General features: G+C 36.2%; 1 protein-coding gene across 3 annotated transcripts in view; it reads right to left on the bottom strand.

Annotated features, from left to right (window-relative positions):
• The window catches only part of ATG4C (autophagy related 4C cysteine peptidase), an 82,001-nt gene that overhangs the window by 10,820 nt on the left and 53,555 nt on the right, over positions 1-17,626 (bottom strand). For all 3 annotated transcript variants that reach the window (XM_025361386.1, XM_025361377.1, XM_025361396.1), the window contains exon 10: positions 13,318-13,437. In XM_025361386.1, coding sequence (XP_025217171.1) covers positions 13,318-13,437 — 120 coding nt within the window. The remainder of the gene's footprint in view (positions 1-13,317; positions 13,438-17,626) is intronic.

Below are 17,626 nucleotides of genomic sequence, written 5' to 3'. Positions count from 1 at the left end.
ATAGGAAAATGAAGATTTATTCTTTGGAAAAACTGAATAGAAAATGATATGAACTCCAGTACACTAGACACAGTGATGACTTCAGAAGCTGAGTAACTGTCAGTCTAAAAATAGGAAACCGTAGGGTCCTCGGTATCCTTCACTTCCTGCTCCTGGAGCTCGAGCAGACAACATATATTCATTCCACAGGCTCTTAAGATACGGCAGAACTTTTCTTTGAGAAAATGAAACAACTCCAGAGAAAAGACCACCACTTACTAACATGTGGGGGTTACCCAACAAAAAGGCAAGTTCATTACATGATCATCCTAGTATGAAAGTTAACAGCTAAAAAGACAGGCTCAAACACATGGAGCTTCCACTCAGCTTTTTACTGCCTTGCTATTAAATATAAACAGAGAGACGGTCCCTAGTCATTTGGGGGAAAGCATATAAAGGAAAACTATATATGATTAGAAGAAAAAACAGCTGGACGCGGTGGCTCACGCCTGTAATCCCAGCACTTTGGGAGGCTGAGGTAAGCAGATCATGAGGTCAGGAGATTGAGACAATCCTGGCTAACATGGTGAAACACGGTCTCTACTAAAAATACAAAAAAATTAGCCGGGCATGGTGGTGGGCCCTGTAGTCCCAGCTACTCAGGAGGCTGAAGCAGGTGAATGGCATGAACCCGGGAGGCAGAGCTTGCAGTGAACCGAGATCATGCTGCCGCACTCCAGCCTGGGCGACAGAGCAAGACTCCATCTAAAACAAACAAACAAACAAAAACATGAAAGAGTCCAGAAGGAAGCACAAACAACAAAAGAAACAGAAGAAAACTTCAAAATTACTATAATTAATTTTCTAGGGGAAAAGAGAAACTACATCCACAAAAAAGAAAAGAATTACATCAAAAAAGAATAGAAAAAAATATCAATAACAACTAAAAATGTAAGCATCCTAATTGAAATTTAAGAACAACAGAATAGGTAGAAGGTAAAGCAGAGGGAATCTTCCAGGACAAAAATATGAAGACATGGGAAACAGAAGGAAAAAAGGGAAAAATTAGGGAGCAATTCGGAAGATCCAAACTGTATAATAAGAGTTTCAGAAGGTAAGAACAAAGAGAAGAAACAATTATTTTTAATTTAAAGGAAATTTCCCATAATGGAAGCAGGACAATCAATGACAAAGAACGCAAACCAAGACACATAATGAAGCTTCAAGATATTAGGGATAAATAATTGTAGCTGGCTGGGTACAGTGGCACATGCCTGTAATCCCAGCACTTTGGGAAGCTGAGGCAGGAGGATTGTGTGAGCCCAGGAGTTCAAGACCAGCCAGGGCAACATAGTGAAACCCTGTCTCTACAAACAATGTAAAAATTAGCTGTTGTGGTGGTACACACTTGTGGTCCCAGCTAGTCAGGAGGCTGAGGTGGGAGGATGGCTTGAGCCCATGAGGTAGAGGCTGCAGTGAGCTATGACTGCACCACTGCACTCCAGCCTGAGCAACACAGCAAGATCCTGTATCAAAAATAAAAATAACAGTAATAATTATAGCTAATATTTTAGTGCTACTATAAACCAAGCACTAGTCTATTAAATCTTTAATCCTCATAGTGATGTTACAGAGAAAGGTAGCTATTAGTATTTTCATTCCATGAGAAAACTGATGCACAAAGAAGGGAAGCAATGTGACTAAAGATACACAGCAATTAGGTGATGGAGCTGGGATTCTAACCTGAAAACTTTCAGAGAAAAAAAAAATTCATTTGGAGGAAAATAATGCAGAATGACATTGAACTTCTTAACAACACTAAATGCTAGAAGGGAGTGGAACAATGCTTCTAAAGTTCAGGGGAAAAATTATTTTCATTTTAGAATTCTGTATCCAATTAAATTATCAATAAATTAAAAGATAAAGCTGGTTGACATGCAGGAATTCAAAAAATTTACCATCTATGCATCTTTTCCATAGGAAGGTACTAGAAAATATGCTCCAGCAAGAGAAAGGAATAAACTAAAAGATTCAGAAGATAGGAGATCAAATACAGGAAAGTGGCATCAGGAAGTTCCAAACTGACCACTCCGCACCAGGCCTAGAGAACGGTTAAGAGGAGAGTGAACAGAAAACAGAAATGAGCAAATCTCCAGAAAAAAATAGATTTTTTCCTATGTTTATAATTATGAAAAACTTACTGCTAGGTAGTTAACAGATACAAGTGAACATTTAGAAAAAAAATAAATAGGTAAAAACAGAACTAAGGATATGAAAAAGGGAGAAGGAGTACTAATTCCAAGATATACAAAGGACAGGAAAAAAGAAATGTAATCATAGCACATTATGTGATTAGTAAACAATATTATGGAGGTGTAATGTGAACACTGAATAGTGACTCACCAAAATCTGTTTTATAACTGTACTGTGAGTATGGCTGGGAGAAGAGAAACAAGGTGAAAGGGTGTGGGAAGACAGTTAAATCCTCAAGTACTATAACTGAAAAATAACAAAGAATGTTTACAATGGACTAATCAAGAAATTGCAGAATAAGCACATTACAGCAGGTCCCCAAATAATGTCATTTCGTTCAACGTTGTGTGATTATAATGTTCATGAAGAAAAAAATCAATTCCCAGCCACAGCCATCTGTGTGAAGTCTGCACATTCTCCTCATGTCTGTATAAGTAGGTTACTCCAAGTTCTCTGGTTTCCTTTCGCATCCCAAACATGAGGTGAGCTGGTGTGTCTGCACTGATCCAGTCTAGGAGAATAGTGGGGTGTGTGTGAGTATACCTTGCGCCGCATAGCTTACGCTGGGTAGCTTCCCACCTTGCTTCCTGAGCCTCCAGAATAGTTCTCCGGCCACCTACAACCTGAACTGAATAGGCCAGCTGGAGAATGAATGAATACAAATTATTGCCAAATAAAAATGTGTAAGGTATACAACAATCATTCAAATGCTTAACAACAAACACGCAGCAACAAAGTGCTCAGTGAGCCTGACAGATTTGTAATTGTTATGGAACTGTGTGGTGGTAGGAGGTGCTTCTTACAATTTTCGCTTTGCAAACTATTCCTTGATTTAACCCACCACCACGACTGCTGTCGCTCACTGATCCACCAACAATTGTAAGATAAACAATTATCTTACATTTCTTTTTTTCTAAGCTTTGTTTTTCTTGGAGTTAGTATTCCCACTCCTTTTCTCATTTCCTTAGTTCTCTTTGTAGCTATTTATTTTTTTAAAATGTTCGGTCATCTCTGTGAAATACCTTAATCTTTCTTAAATACAAGTACAGCTCATATTTATTTCAATGTTTAATATTAGAAGTATTTAAGTCTTTATTTGTAAGTTTGGTGATGCTTCTGTGACAAGAACTATGTCTTAGGAACTTAACTCTTGTTTATATCAATTATCCTATGGTAAAATCAGTTCCATTTTATATCATTTCACTTAAAGTCACAGTTTCCAAGAACCTATCAATGATGTTAAGGGAAGACTTACTGTTCTTAGAAATGCAGAGGTAAAATTCTAAATAAATAGCTAAAAGAGTTAAAAGTGAATATCTCTGAGGAGGTATTCTGTGGAGTGGGAAGTAACATGGCAAGGGACTCCTGATTTTCAGCATAAGCCTTTTATTGCAATTTCCATTTTTAAAGTTAGTGTATGTCCTACTTTGATAAATATGAAAATTAATTTTTTGAACAAAACATATTTTGAGTTGTGCACTGAATAAAAGGACTATTCCAGTTTTAAGATAAATACACAGCAATTTAAGGAAAATAGAAGAAGTAGGTAAAAACACACTGTAGATTTTCTATAACTCAATCACTGACCTCTTTACTAACTTATAAGTAAGACAACTTTATAACAAAGTCTCTTTAATTCATTTCTTCACTCAACAAATATTATTTACTGACCTTCTACAATGTGATAGCCAGTGCTAAGCACTGGGGATACAAAAATAAACAAAACCAACAAAATCCTTCCTTGTTGAGATGACATTCCAGTGGAATAAACAGATGATAGATAACTAAACAGAATATGTATATATATATGATATAGCAGAATATATACATATATGTGTATAGTGATATGTGCTAAGGAGAAAAAACAATGAAGGAAGGGAATTCCAGATGTATAAAGGATGCCCAGGGAAGGCCTAAGAATGTGACACTTGAGTAAAGACCTGAAAGAAGGGAGAGAACCATGGGAATATCTGTAGGAAGAGAATGCCAGGCACAGGAAACAAACAAAACCCATGAAACAGGGGTGGGCACTGATCATTTTCAAGGAGACTAGTGTGCCTGTACTCAAGAGAGTTAAGGAAGAATGGTAGGGAATGAGCTCAAAGAGGCAGCAGGGAGAAGCAGAGATTCCATTTATATAAAGCCTTGTGGGTTTATAAGAGTTTGGGCTTTCACTCTGAGTTAAAAAGCTACTGTAAGGTTCTTTAAAAAATTGACATAATCTTAGTTACATTCTAAACAAAATCACTCTGGTGACTATGTTGCTTCTAGACTGTGGACAGAGCAAGGGAGATTAGTTAGGGAGCTACCGCAATAATTTCAAGGAAGATGTGAAGATGGGCCAGGGTAATAATGAGAGTGGTGAGAAATTATCAAATTCTAAGTACATTTTAAAGAAGAGATGATGGGATTTGCTGATGCGTACGACTTGGGGTTCGTGAGACAGAGCAAGGGATCCAGTTTTTAGGCTAAGCACCCAGGAAAATGGAGTTGTCATTTAATAATCAAATTCTTTTCATTTGCTATTTTACTATACTTAATAATTAGGAGCATCATAATGGAGTAGCTTGTATCAAATCAACCCTACCACCAAGAACCACCACAAGAAATGGATGAAGTACAGCCAGGTGCAGTGGCTCACACCTGTAATCCCAGCACTTTGGGAGGCTGAGGTGGGTGATCACCTGAGGTCAGGAGTTCGAGACCAGCCTAGCCAACATGGTGAAAGACCAGCTGTACTAAAAACACAAAACTTAGCGGGGCATGGTGGCAGGCACCGGTAATCCTAGCTACTCAGGAGGCTAAGGCATGACAATCACTTGAATCTGGGAGGCATAGGTTGCAGTGAGCCAAGATCGCACCACTGTACTCCAGCCTGGGGGACAGATGAGACTCCGTCTCCAAAAAAAAAAAAAAAAAAAGGATAAAGTATGATAGACAAAACAACTGTTGGAAAGCATCTGAGAGCAATTAAGACAATTTAAGTCTTGAGAAATAAAAATCTTAGAGAGGCAAAGTCTATTAAGAAATGAGAGAAGCCAGAGATAATGGAATAAATATCTTTAAGATACTGAAAGAAAACAACTGCTAACATAGAATTCTATATCCAGTAAAAATATCCTTCAACAACAAAGGCAAGCTCTTCCTCTTCCCTTCCCCTCCCAAACAATTCATTTTTAAAGCCACTAGACGGGGCTAGGCAAAGCAGGTATGCATGTCCAGGTGGAGGTCAACTGGGTATGTCGAAGACAGATTGGAACCTGGCAGACAGCAGACATCACTTTAACCAAGGGGTCAAAGTTAGCATCACCAATAAAGAGACAATAAAAATCACACGCCAATCACCAGGAAGCAGTCAAAAAAACATAGCATCACTTTGATGATATATCTGGCAAAAACGTATAACCTGAAATTAATGAGGAAACTGTACAAACCCAAATTGAGAGGACAATCTACAAAATTTTCAAAAGTGTCCTGTAAAAAACTAAGAAACATGTATCCTGTTATCTTAAAAAATATAATGTGAAAATCAAAAAAGATGATTAACTGTTCCAGATTAAAGATTTAAAATGCATAAATGTAACATATTATTGTGAACTCAATCTTTTTGCTACATAGACATTATTGGGACAACTGGTGAAACCTGAATAATTTCTTGGGAATTAAATGGTGATAATGTACAATGCCACTTTCCTGATTCTGATAGTTATGTTGTGATTATGTAGGAGAATGTCCTTATTTCTTAGTAAGAAGTACACACTCAACTATTCAAGGGTAATGGGGCATCATGCTAACAATTTATTCTCAAATGGTTCAGGAAGAAACTATTTGTATTATATTTACAACTTTTCTATAAATTTGCTATTGTTTCCATTTTTAAATGAAGGCATAATAAAGATGTGTTCAAACAAAAGCTGAGAGAATTTATCACCAGGTAACAGCACTAAAAGAAATAATAAAGAAAGTTCTTCAGAGACAAGTGAAATGATCCCAAAAGGAAGCAGAGTAAAAACAGAAAAAAAAAAATGAAGGGCATCAGAAAGGGTAATACTGACTCTTTAAAACACAATGCCTTGTGGAATTTAAAATCCTACAGGATTCAAGTATTTGATGACACAAAGTACAAAAACAGAATTTAAGGTAAGAAATATTACTAAGAGATAGAGGAACATTTAAAAGTTGTAATTCAATAGGAAGACCTAACAGTCCTAAGTTTGTATGTAACTAATAACAAAGCCTCAAAATGTATAAAACAAACAAACAAAAACAAAAAAGATCTTAAAGGAGAAACAGACAACCTACCATCACAACTGGAGACTTTTATAACATGTCTTTCTGTAATTTAAAAACGATATAGGAAAGAAAAAAGAGCGTAAAAGATTTCAACAACATAATTACTCAGACATGAGGGGAGGTAGGGAGGAAGATTATTAACAGGAAGATTAGAGACAGTGTGAAACAGAACTATTCCAAAGAGATGCTGAAATCTGAAGAAGGCGAAGAACAGAAGAGTGGTTGTTTTGGAGGCACTCCAGTAAACCTGATTTCATCATATTCATCTGACCTTCAAATTTTCTACTGTCAACTCTCCTAGACCATTCGCCTCCCTGTCCACAGGGATTTCCACAGTTGACCATTTCAATGAAATAAAAGATACTACTAAACTGACTTGAAATTCTGCTCTCCCCATCATGCCAAACTTTATTGTTCACTTTACCTACTCCTAATTCAAGGCTTTCAAGAGTCTTAAAGCAAGACATGAAACTCTATTAGGTCCATTATGATTAGAAAGACACTTACTCTTCTCCTGGTGATTTTTTACTCATTGTGTGGTGGATCTAAATAGGGCAGGTTTCGTGGACATGTTAAGATCCTCACAGAAAATGCAGTGAATATATACTATTAAATATTTTTTGCACTCCCCAAATTAAAGTATGTCTCTTCTATTTTTCTTCCTCAAGACACTGTATTTTCTTCTTGATGAAACTTTTAATTTTTGTTATACACTTGTGTGTTTAATGTCCACTGGACTGTAAGTTCATGAAGCCAGGAGTCTCAACTATCTTGTTGACCACTGCATATCCAGCTCTAGACAGTCATTCAACAAAATGGACACTTACTATGAGCTGGGCACTGTTCTAGATGCTCTATATGTCAGTGCTTTGACTTACGGTTTCTGTTTGTTTTTTATTTATTCTCAATGCTTCAGTATGACTTATGCTTTTTTTGTTCTGTTTTATTTTGAGACAAAGTCTCACTCTGTTGCCTAGGCTGGAGAGGAATGGCACAATCTTGGCTCACTGCAACCTCCGCCTCCTGGGTTCAAGTTATTTTCATGCCTCAGCCTCCTGAGTAGCTGGGACTACAGGCACACACCACCACGCCTGGCTAATTTTTGTATTTTTAGTAGACAGAGTTTCACCATGTTGGCCAGGCTGGTCTTGAACTCCTGACCTCAGGTGATCCGCCCACCTCGACCTCCCAAAGTGCTGGGATTACAGGTGTGAGCCACCATGCCCTGCCCAGTATGACATGTTTTGAAAGAATTACAGGGCTGGCTGCTGAATTGAGAACCAGCTAGAGGCAGGGAAGTGAGGCTTGGAAACTACATAAGAGATCACTAAAGTAATGACAGTGTCTCAGACCAGTGTTGCAAGAGCAGTAGGGAAGGTGGTGAAAAGAGGTCTGATTCTAGATATACTTTGAATCTACAATTTGTTATGAGATGTGAGAGAGAAAAGGGAGGTAAGAATAATCCAAGGCTTTGGTCTGAGCAGACAGTGGATAAATTTGCCATCAAATGAGATAAGGAAAACTGTGAGCAAAACAGGATTCAGAAGGAAGATCAGGAATTTGATTTTGGAAACGTATGCCAGACACATAAGGGACCCTGAATAGCAACTGCACATTATAATCTATAATTTGGAAAATAATTTTGGGCTAAAGATACGATCTTGGATTATAATTGATATTTAAAGCTATATGACTGGATGAGATCATCAAGATAAAGAAGATATCAGAACGAAAGGCTAAGCCCTAAGCTACCCCAACATTAAGAGGCTGGGGAAGAAAGCAGGCAAAGAAGACTAAAGAAGGAGCAATCAGTGAAGAATGAGAAAAACCAAAACAGTTTGATGTCCTGGAAGCCAATGTGAAGAAGGTGTAGGAAGGTGAAGTGGATGTTCACCTATATCAAATGCTTCTGTTACGACAAGTAGAATGAACTCTGAGCTTCGACCAATGGACTTGGCAACACAGGGTCATTAGTGACCTTGAAGAGGAATTCTGGTGGAGTCATAGGGATGAAAGCACTCAAGTATTTGCTGAGTAAATGAATGATCGTATTAATGAACTTTCTCTATTAATTTGTTCTCCTGGTCACCTAGATGTCAAACAGACTTGTCGGTGAGCTCTCTCTTTCCCTTGCCACTTTCTAAGTGGCTGTCTTACTGATTTACCTTCACAAACTTTCTGAAAGTACTTCCTTCCTCTTTAATTCTACAGCTTCTGTACTAATCTAGGTCCTTGAAGAAGACATTACAAATCAATGAAGAAAAATCAGACTCTTTGATAAATGATGCTAAAATAACCATTTGTCCATGTGAGGAAAAAAAGATACCTACTTTAAAACATATACAAGTTCTAGACTGGGCGCAGTGGCTCACACTTGTAATCCCAGCACTTTGGGAGGCTGACGCAGGAGGATCACCTGAGGTCAGGAATTCAAGACCAGCTTGGTCAACATGGTGAAACCCTGTGTCTACTAAAAATACAAAAATTAGCCGGGCGTGGTGGTGCATGCCTGTAATCCCAGCTTCTAGGGAGGCTGAGGCAGGAGAATTGCTTGAACCCGGGAGGTGGAGGTTGAAGTGAACCAAGATCGCACCCCTGCACTCCACAATGGGTGACTGAGCAAGACTCCGTCTCAAAAATAAATAAATAAATAAAACATATACAAGTTCTAAATGTGAAACATAAAACTTCTGGAAGAGATATAGAATATGTTTATGACTTTTGCTTATTAAAGATTTCTTTGATATAAAATTCAAAAACCATAAAAGTGTTATTAATTTGAGTATATTAAAATTAAAGACATAATTAACAAGTAAAAATAGTGGCATAGGAGAACATATTTGTAACACATAAAGCCGACAAAGCAGAAGTATCTAGAATTATAAAGATTTCCTTCATATCAAATAGCCCTATAGAAAAATAGAGAAAAAGAATGAATGGGAAATTCACAAAAGAGGAACAAATGGGCCAATAAACTTTGATTAAATGTTCAACCTTAGTATCAATCAGGGAAATATAAAATTACAAAGAGGTACTATTCATATCCACAAGATTGGTTAAAATTTTAAAGTTTGACAATATCAAGTGTTGATAAGGATGTTAAAGAAATTCTTATATACTGCTTGGCATGATCCCTCTGGAGAGTATTTAACAACATACAGCAAACCTAAAAATACGCTTATCTTATGACCCAGAAATTGCACTGTAATGTATCTAGTATATCTAATGTAACCCTACTTAAAGTATTATACATGCACAAAGAGATATGTACAAGAATATTATTTAAAACATTATTTGTAATTAAACAAATAAAACAAGGAGTTTTAAGTTCTCAGAAACAAGCCAGATGACCATCAAAGAAAGTAAGTTTAAATAAAGAGTGTATTACAGAATGGACCACTATTCAGCTGTTTAAATGAATAAGCTAGACCCACATGTACAGTTACATAGATAATCTCTAAGTCACTGTTAAATAAAAATGTTGCAGATGAATATATATCTCTTTATATAAAAATATTATTAACAAAAAATTTAATAAATGTAAAATAATATTGTTGTTTATGGATATATAAAGTATGGGTATGATACACTAATTCAGGATAGTGATTGCCACTGGGGAGGAAGAAAAGGAATAAGATTGGTGGACGAAAACATACTTATTAATTATATATGTAATCTTCTTAAGCTCAGTGGTAACACATGGGTATTTACTATATTATTCTCTATATTTCCGTATGCCTGAAATTTTAAAATTAATTTAACAAAATCAACATATTACTAAAGTACAACTTCTTCAGCCTTAATTCAAGATTCTCCATGGTATTATACTAATCAACTTTTCTAGCCTCTTCCTTCAGTATTTCCTATAGCAGCGTTTCCCAAAACTCAGAGACTTATATACTTCTTTCACTATTTTTGCTATGTAGCCATCTCTATCATGATTAATATTTTTCTTTTCATCATTTTTAACTTAAATAGCCTTGTACAAATCAATAAATCATATTTAATATGCCAGTTAATATAAGTATTAAAATGTTTGTCCTAGTGCCACCTAAAAACAACAAGTGTCACATTTTGGGATGCCCTGTCTTATACAAGTGGTTCTCAAATTTGACACACAAGATTGTGTGGGAGGCTTGTCAGAAATGGAGACTTTCAGGCCACACCTTTAGGGATTCTGATTCAGGCAGTCAGAAGCAGAAACCCTGCCTAATATGAAGCCTTGGCACCTACCAAGTTGGACTACTTGCCATTCTCTAGACAAACTCTCCACTTTCCTTCTATACTTTTCCTCTTGGTATTTCCTCAGCTTGAAGTAACCCTCTCTTTCCCTAAGCCAGTAGAAATTAAGCCTATACATTAAAGCCCTTCTTAAATATGACCATCACAATAAAGTACTTTGACTTAGATGTGACACCTCTCTCGTTTCAACCCTCTCCTTTCCTCTATCAATTTATTTCTATTTCCATATGGATGCTTATCATATTCAATGTAATATATGTCTACTTGTCTTATTCCCGCTACTGAAGTATAAATGTTACTTGAGGATGGAAGCTTTACACCTTGTTCTAAAGCAGAGATTGTATTCTGGTCATTTTATGCTCTGTATATGATAGTTATGCAGATACTTGCTAGACTGAATTCTGCTAAACACTGAATCAGTTTAACAATTTTTATTAATATTTTAAAATCATATAGCATAAGGAGTTATTCATTCACAGGGTATTACGAATTAAACATGAGACTCTAGACTAACAGCTTCATTTTCAAAATGAGAAAACTGAAAATATGTATCTTATATAGAAACAAATAATTTTAAGTTAATTTAATTTTTAAAGGTTAAAAAAAAATGGTCGAACTAAAACTGCCCAATTCAGTTTTTAAGAAAAAAAGGCAAGTGCTTAACTTATAACCTTCCAGGCAAAAGAAACTGACTGTGTTATTCACTGACATGGTGAGTTTTGGATACTGCTACAAAAAGCTACTCACTTAAGAAGAACAATATTATAACAGCAAAGTTAATTGATTCTTACACAATTCTCAGTACTTCCAAAAGACATTTCAATATAATTTCTCTTTACTTTAATGCATATTATTCTGATGCTCAAGAGTAATAATTTCTAAGTATTTTTCCAATGTAAAAACCACAACTGTCTTTAATTAGAAAATATCAACACACAATTCATTAATTTTGTTTTTTTTAATTTGGTAATAATAATCTGGTTTGTTTCTATTCTAGGAGTCAACTGCTTTACTGTTTTAAACATATTTTAGTCCAGATAGAAAATAAATGAATAGAAACAGAGAAATGGGACTTTTTAATGGAAAATGTTCATCAACATCAATAAATATCACAATAGCACCTGTATTTGTATACTTTAGCATACACATGATACTTTGTAAAGACAAAGAACTGTCAAATTAAAATATACAAATGCATATACTAATTTCCAGTAATAGGAGGAAAAATGAAAAATATATATTTTGTTATGTTCACCTGGCCTTCCATGTTGAAAAAGGAGAATGAAAAGAGAACAACTGTGAGAAATGAAGACTATGGAATGGTTCCCACATATCTCATTTGCTCCTTTCCTCATTCATTTTTCTGTCATATTCCTGTTAAATTTCCTCTTTCATATGGCAGGTCAAGTAAACTAAATCTAGCTTATATGAAACATTTTATTTATCATTCCACTTTTACATTCTAAAAACAAAATTTCAACTCACTATATCCACTTTCCTGAATAAAATTAACTGGAAATAAAGCAGTAATAAGTTACTATTATACATAAGCTCCAGTTAAGAATTCTGAGGTCAGGAGTTCGAGACCAGCCTGACCAACATGGAGAAACCGCATCTCTACTAAAAATACAAAATGGGCCAGGCATGGTGGCACATGCTTGTAATCCCAGATACTCAGGAGGCTGAGGCAAGAGAATTGCTTGAACCTGGGAGGCAGGGGTTGCGGTGAGCCGAGATCGCGCCATTACACTCCAGCCTGGGCAACAAGAACGAAACTCGGTCTTAAAAAAAAAAAAAAAAGAATTCCCAAAAATGACTAGTATTGGTCTTACTTACCATAAAATGATAGCCTAACTATTGATACAAATAAAGAGAGCTATCTATGCTTACTTCTTTAAAAAGTAGTCTTTTTTTCCTAAAGTACTAAATATAGATAGCTATTAAGGTTCCATAAATGTTCTAGCAGTACTCAAGGACCAAAAAAATGTAGAAGTATAAATGTAATGAGAAGAAGTTAAATAAACCTCTTTCAAAGATCCTATAAGTAGAATAGATCAGATTAGACAAGCTTATTGGAAGGTAAAAACACAGCTCATTTGATAACGCAGTTCTGAGAAATCCAAAAATACCATTTCTCTTTTTAAAAAAATCAAAGAAGCACTTGGACTAACAAGAAATAATGCACAATTTGGCTTGATCAAATACTTCATTAATTTTTTTCCTACCCCTAAGGGATTGCCCTTTTAAAATCTTCAAATAGAATATAACCTAATTGCTTGCACCGGTCTACAGTTTGCAAAAGGATTTTTATTTCAACAGTGCCACCTAGTGGACCAATCACTACTTTCAACTGGTCACTAGTTGATTTCATTTGCCTCAAACGCTGATTCCTCAAATAGCTTTTTTTTTCAGTTCACAATGGTACTAATAATATTAACATTCAAGAGGAAATTTTATAAAAATATCATAATTTACAGGTTTTTGCCTTCTGACAGTCTGTCTCTAATAAAATTAGGTCATTTACAAATACAATATTTTAAATAAAGGTACCTTGGTGATTTCTTCAGAAGCTCGTTCGAAGTCCTGAACATTTCGACAGTAAAATCCTATTGTACAGCTGGGATCCATTTTTCGAAACGCCATCTTTTTGGGAGAAGGGCAGTGGAATGTCTGTAATTTTTAAAGTTCTTTAGGATTAATGTATTTGATAGACAAGTATATATAAAACTATTATTTAAAATTTCCTATCTAGCTTTTCCCCATCACTACAAACATGATTTTCAAATGGTGTTTTAGTTCAGCCTGTGCAGATAGTCCTCCCCACTCTGCAAAACTATAAAATATAAGAGCCAACTTTTGTATATATTTAATTCACCAAATTTCAACCTTTTGTGACATGAGTGCCATTCTGCAAAAGTAAGGAAGCGTGTCAAAAGTGGTATGCATTTCTAACACTTGAAAACACGAAAAAGATATGCACAGCCTAGTACAAGGCTTGGAATTGAGTTAGTCATTTCTATTAAAATGCAGTTAAGTCTGTTTTGTTGGAGATTTTGGGTAATGTTTGTTAACCTTTTAACAAGGACATCAAGACTTTTTAAACAAATACACAGATTCAGGTAAATGTTCTATATTGATATAAAAATAGGTCAACTTGAGGGTTTTAGCAATTCACACAATTAGTACATAACTGCATATTCTTCAACTTTCTCTTTGAGTGTGCTTTAATTCTTTTTTCTTCTCAGACAACAGGCTGGAACAGGTGAAACCATTCCATTATGGTCCTTGCTCTCTTTCTCATCAGTCCTTTTGTCTCTTTAGTTCACTTTTCTCCAACAGACACAGTGCCACAGATATAAATGGGCTGGGGAGGCTGCCCTAGTTTCTCTACTGTCTTGCTAATGGATTTGGCTAGAGTTTGGCATCTTTAGGGAATACAAAAGTAGAAAAAGGGCAGAATATAAAAATAATCATTGCAATCTTTTTGTTCTTCACAATCACACCTTAGTACTATGTTTAAAAAATTTTTTTCATGCTTAAATGCTTTGCCTGTCCTTAAAAATCACTGATGTGACCAAGTCTTTTTCTGTATGTAGAAAAAATAAGTTTGTGTTAAAAAGAACGTAAGACGATATATTCATATTTGTATAAATAAACTAAGGGTATACAAAAATTAACAAGTTTGTGGGAAAGGGAGAGAACTGGGCAGATGGGAGACAGGCGTGGGAAATATTTGAATTAAAGAACAAGCTCAATTAAGAAATAATCTAGGAGCTGGGTGCTATGGCTCCCATGTACAATCCCAGCTATTCAGGAGGCTGAGGCAGGAGGACTGCTTGAGCCCAGAAGTTTTGAAGTTGCCGTAAGACAAGATCATGCCACTACACTTCAGCCTGGGTCAGAGGGCAAGACTCCATCTCCATTAAGGGGAGGGGAGGGGAAGGGGGAGGAGGAGAAGGGGGGGAAGGGAGGGGAGGAGGGGGGAAGGAAGGGGGGGGGGGAGGGGGGGGGAGGGGTGGGGGGGTAGGGGAGGGAAGGGGAGGAGGGCTGGATTTGTGCTCATAAAGTTATAATTTCCCTATATTCAATGCCTAAAACTAAGGGATTTTTAACTTCATGCTATCTATTAAAATGTAGAAAAATAAGTTGTCATATTTGTTATGTTCATGGTGAAATCAATTAAAGTCACTCTTTCTCTCCCTGTACATCCTAGTGACCCAATTTGTATCGCATATCATCACCAAAAGATATGCAAAATATACACATTCAAGTTGCTTTTTTTCCAATGAAAAGTTCAATTGCATATGAGATTCAAATCCAACAATACGTCAGTTAATATAGGCCAAAAAATGAGTTTTCAAAACTATGACTTCTGCAAAATGCTTAGCTAACTTACTTTACACACTGAGATTCCACCTAGCTAAACTGGAACCTCCATGGCACTAGTCAATACAAGTATAATCTTAGTTGGACTTTTTCTAACATTGATCCACCTGTTATATTTGCAAAGAAATATTTAAAACACATCTAGAAAAGCACAGAAAAGCTAAACAAACTTGTTAGTTAACAATTTACAGAAGAATGAGTATATTAGGGTATACATCACAGTTTTAAGTCATATTTATAAGAAATTATTCTACATACACGGTATCTACAAATAACAATTTCCCCAGCTCATTCCAAAGACAATAACAAGGAATGCTTCTTAACTTTTTTTCCAGTTGGGGATAAGGAGGGCCAAAAGCTTGTACATGGTCTAATAATATATTTTTGAACTCATCTACAAGGGTATCCTATATTATAGTGAAGCACTGGTAAAAGTTTTCATGTAAGAACTTAAGTAAGGCTCATGCCTGTGCCCAGAAACTCAGGAGGTTGAGGTGGGAGGACTGTTTGAGTACAGAGGCTTGAGACCAGCTTGTGCATCATAGCAGGACCCTATCTCTAAAAAACTTTTTAAGTAGCCAGGTGTGGTGGCGTTCACCTATAGTCCCAGCTACTTGGGAGGCTTAGGTGGGAGAATCACATAAGCCCAGGAGTTTGAGGCGCCAGTGAACTATGGTGGTGCACTGCACTCCATCCACACTGGGTGACAGAACAAAACTCCATCTCTAGAAAATAAAACTTTTTAAATTTTAAAAGGCTTTTCATGTAGGAACCAATAATACTAAACCAGCATAGTCTTATTACTATCTCACTGTATTGACTACAATCATCATAGATAATAACAAATACTAAATTGTTATTCATGGTTGTTTTAATATCTACAAAGAACTTTTAAAATATTCACAAAAACACAGATAGAAATCTCTGATCACTGAAACTGCTATTGGGTATTGCTGCATGAGCACTAGGACTTATACAACAGAGAGGCATTTTATATCATTTAAACTTTTTTTTTTTTCTTTGAGATGAAGTTTCACTCTTGTTGCCCAGGCTGGAGTGCAGTGGTGCAATCTCTGCTCACTGCAACCTCCACCTCCGAGGTTCAAGGAATTCCTGTGCCTCAGCCTCTCGAGTAGCTGGGATTACAGGCACGTGCCACCATGACGGGCTAATTTTTTTTTGTATTTTTAGTAGAGATGGGGTTTCATCATGTTGGCCAGGCTGGTCTCAAACTCCTGACCTCAGGTGATCCACCCACCTTGGCCTCCCAAAGTGGAGGGATTACAGGTGGGAACCATCACGCCTGGCTATTCATATCATTTTGTTCACCCAAGAAGATTCTAAGGCCAACCAACATGAATTTACAATTCGCAACTGTTGTCTATTGCAGAACAAGTTAAACTTTCAAATATTTTCCTAATTCAGGGCTATGTTCACTTCATGATAATTTTTGAGCTATGCACTTAAGATTTTTTTTTAATTTTTAAAATTCAGTGGTAAGAGGAGTAGCATCTACTTGACAAACGCACTTTAAGGAGTATTCACTAGATACACTTCTCTAACAGTGATTCTGGAAATATTGGCCAGGGAGAATCAATTCCCATTTATTTCAAGTTTTGATACATTATTTACCAATTGCCGTAATAGTTACTAGGCACCTACAAAATGACAGGCACTATTCTAGGCTTATTGTTTAGAATAGTGAAGTCTAATTACCTAAACATACAAAAACAATACTGAAACATATGCTTATAGGTACAGCTATGCTATTTTGGTGATTCAGATGAAGCTTCCTAAGACAGTTAATTAGAAAATACCCTTACTAAAAAGTACCTACTGATAATTAATCCAAGACAGTTAATTAAAAAATACCGTTCCTAAAAAGTACCTACTGATAATTAACCGGGTATGGTGGCACGCACCTGTGGTCCCAACTACTTGAGTGGCTAGGGTGGGGAGATTGCTGAAGCCCAGAAGGTCAAGGCCACAGTGGGCTGTGATTACACAGTACACTCCAACCTGAGTGGTAACAGAGCAAAACCCTATCCTCCACCCAAAAAAACAACACAAAAAAACCTACTACTAATTGCAGTTCATATGTGTAATTCATAAAGGGTATTATCTTTCACTGATGAATTCACTCATCCAATCTATCTAGATGCTCACATACATAATTCTAATAGCTTTACTGCCACTATTTCTGAATTTCCTAAGATAGATTAAAACAGTTACCACTGTATGAACCTCCTAAAATCTGACATTTGGAATTGGGGACCCAGTAATCAGAACAAACTAACATGTCTATTAATAAAGCTTTTCTTACATACCCTCACTGCTAAAGCCCATTTGGGGTCTCTTCTCATTCCCTTCTAATTTCAAGTTGTTCTTTGATGACTTTTGTTTAAGGTTGTTCATGCTGCTCCTCTGAACCTCACTTTCTGTTTGAAAATTACAGTGTGAGTTTCTACATTAT

This window comes from Theropithecus gelada, chromosome 1 (genome assembly GCF_003255815.1).
Source record: "Theropithecus gelada isolate Dixy chromosome 1, Tgel_1.0, whole genome shotgun sequence".
Taxonomy (NCBI): Eukaryota; Metazoa; Chordata; class Mammalia; order Primates; family Cercopithecidae; genus Theropithecus; species Theropithecus gelada.
This window is presented reverse-complemented; position numbering and strand designations above follow the sequence as displayed.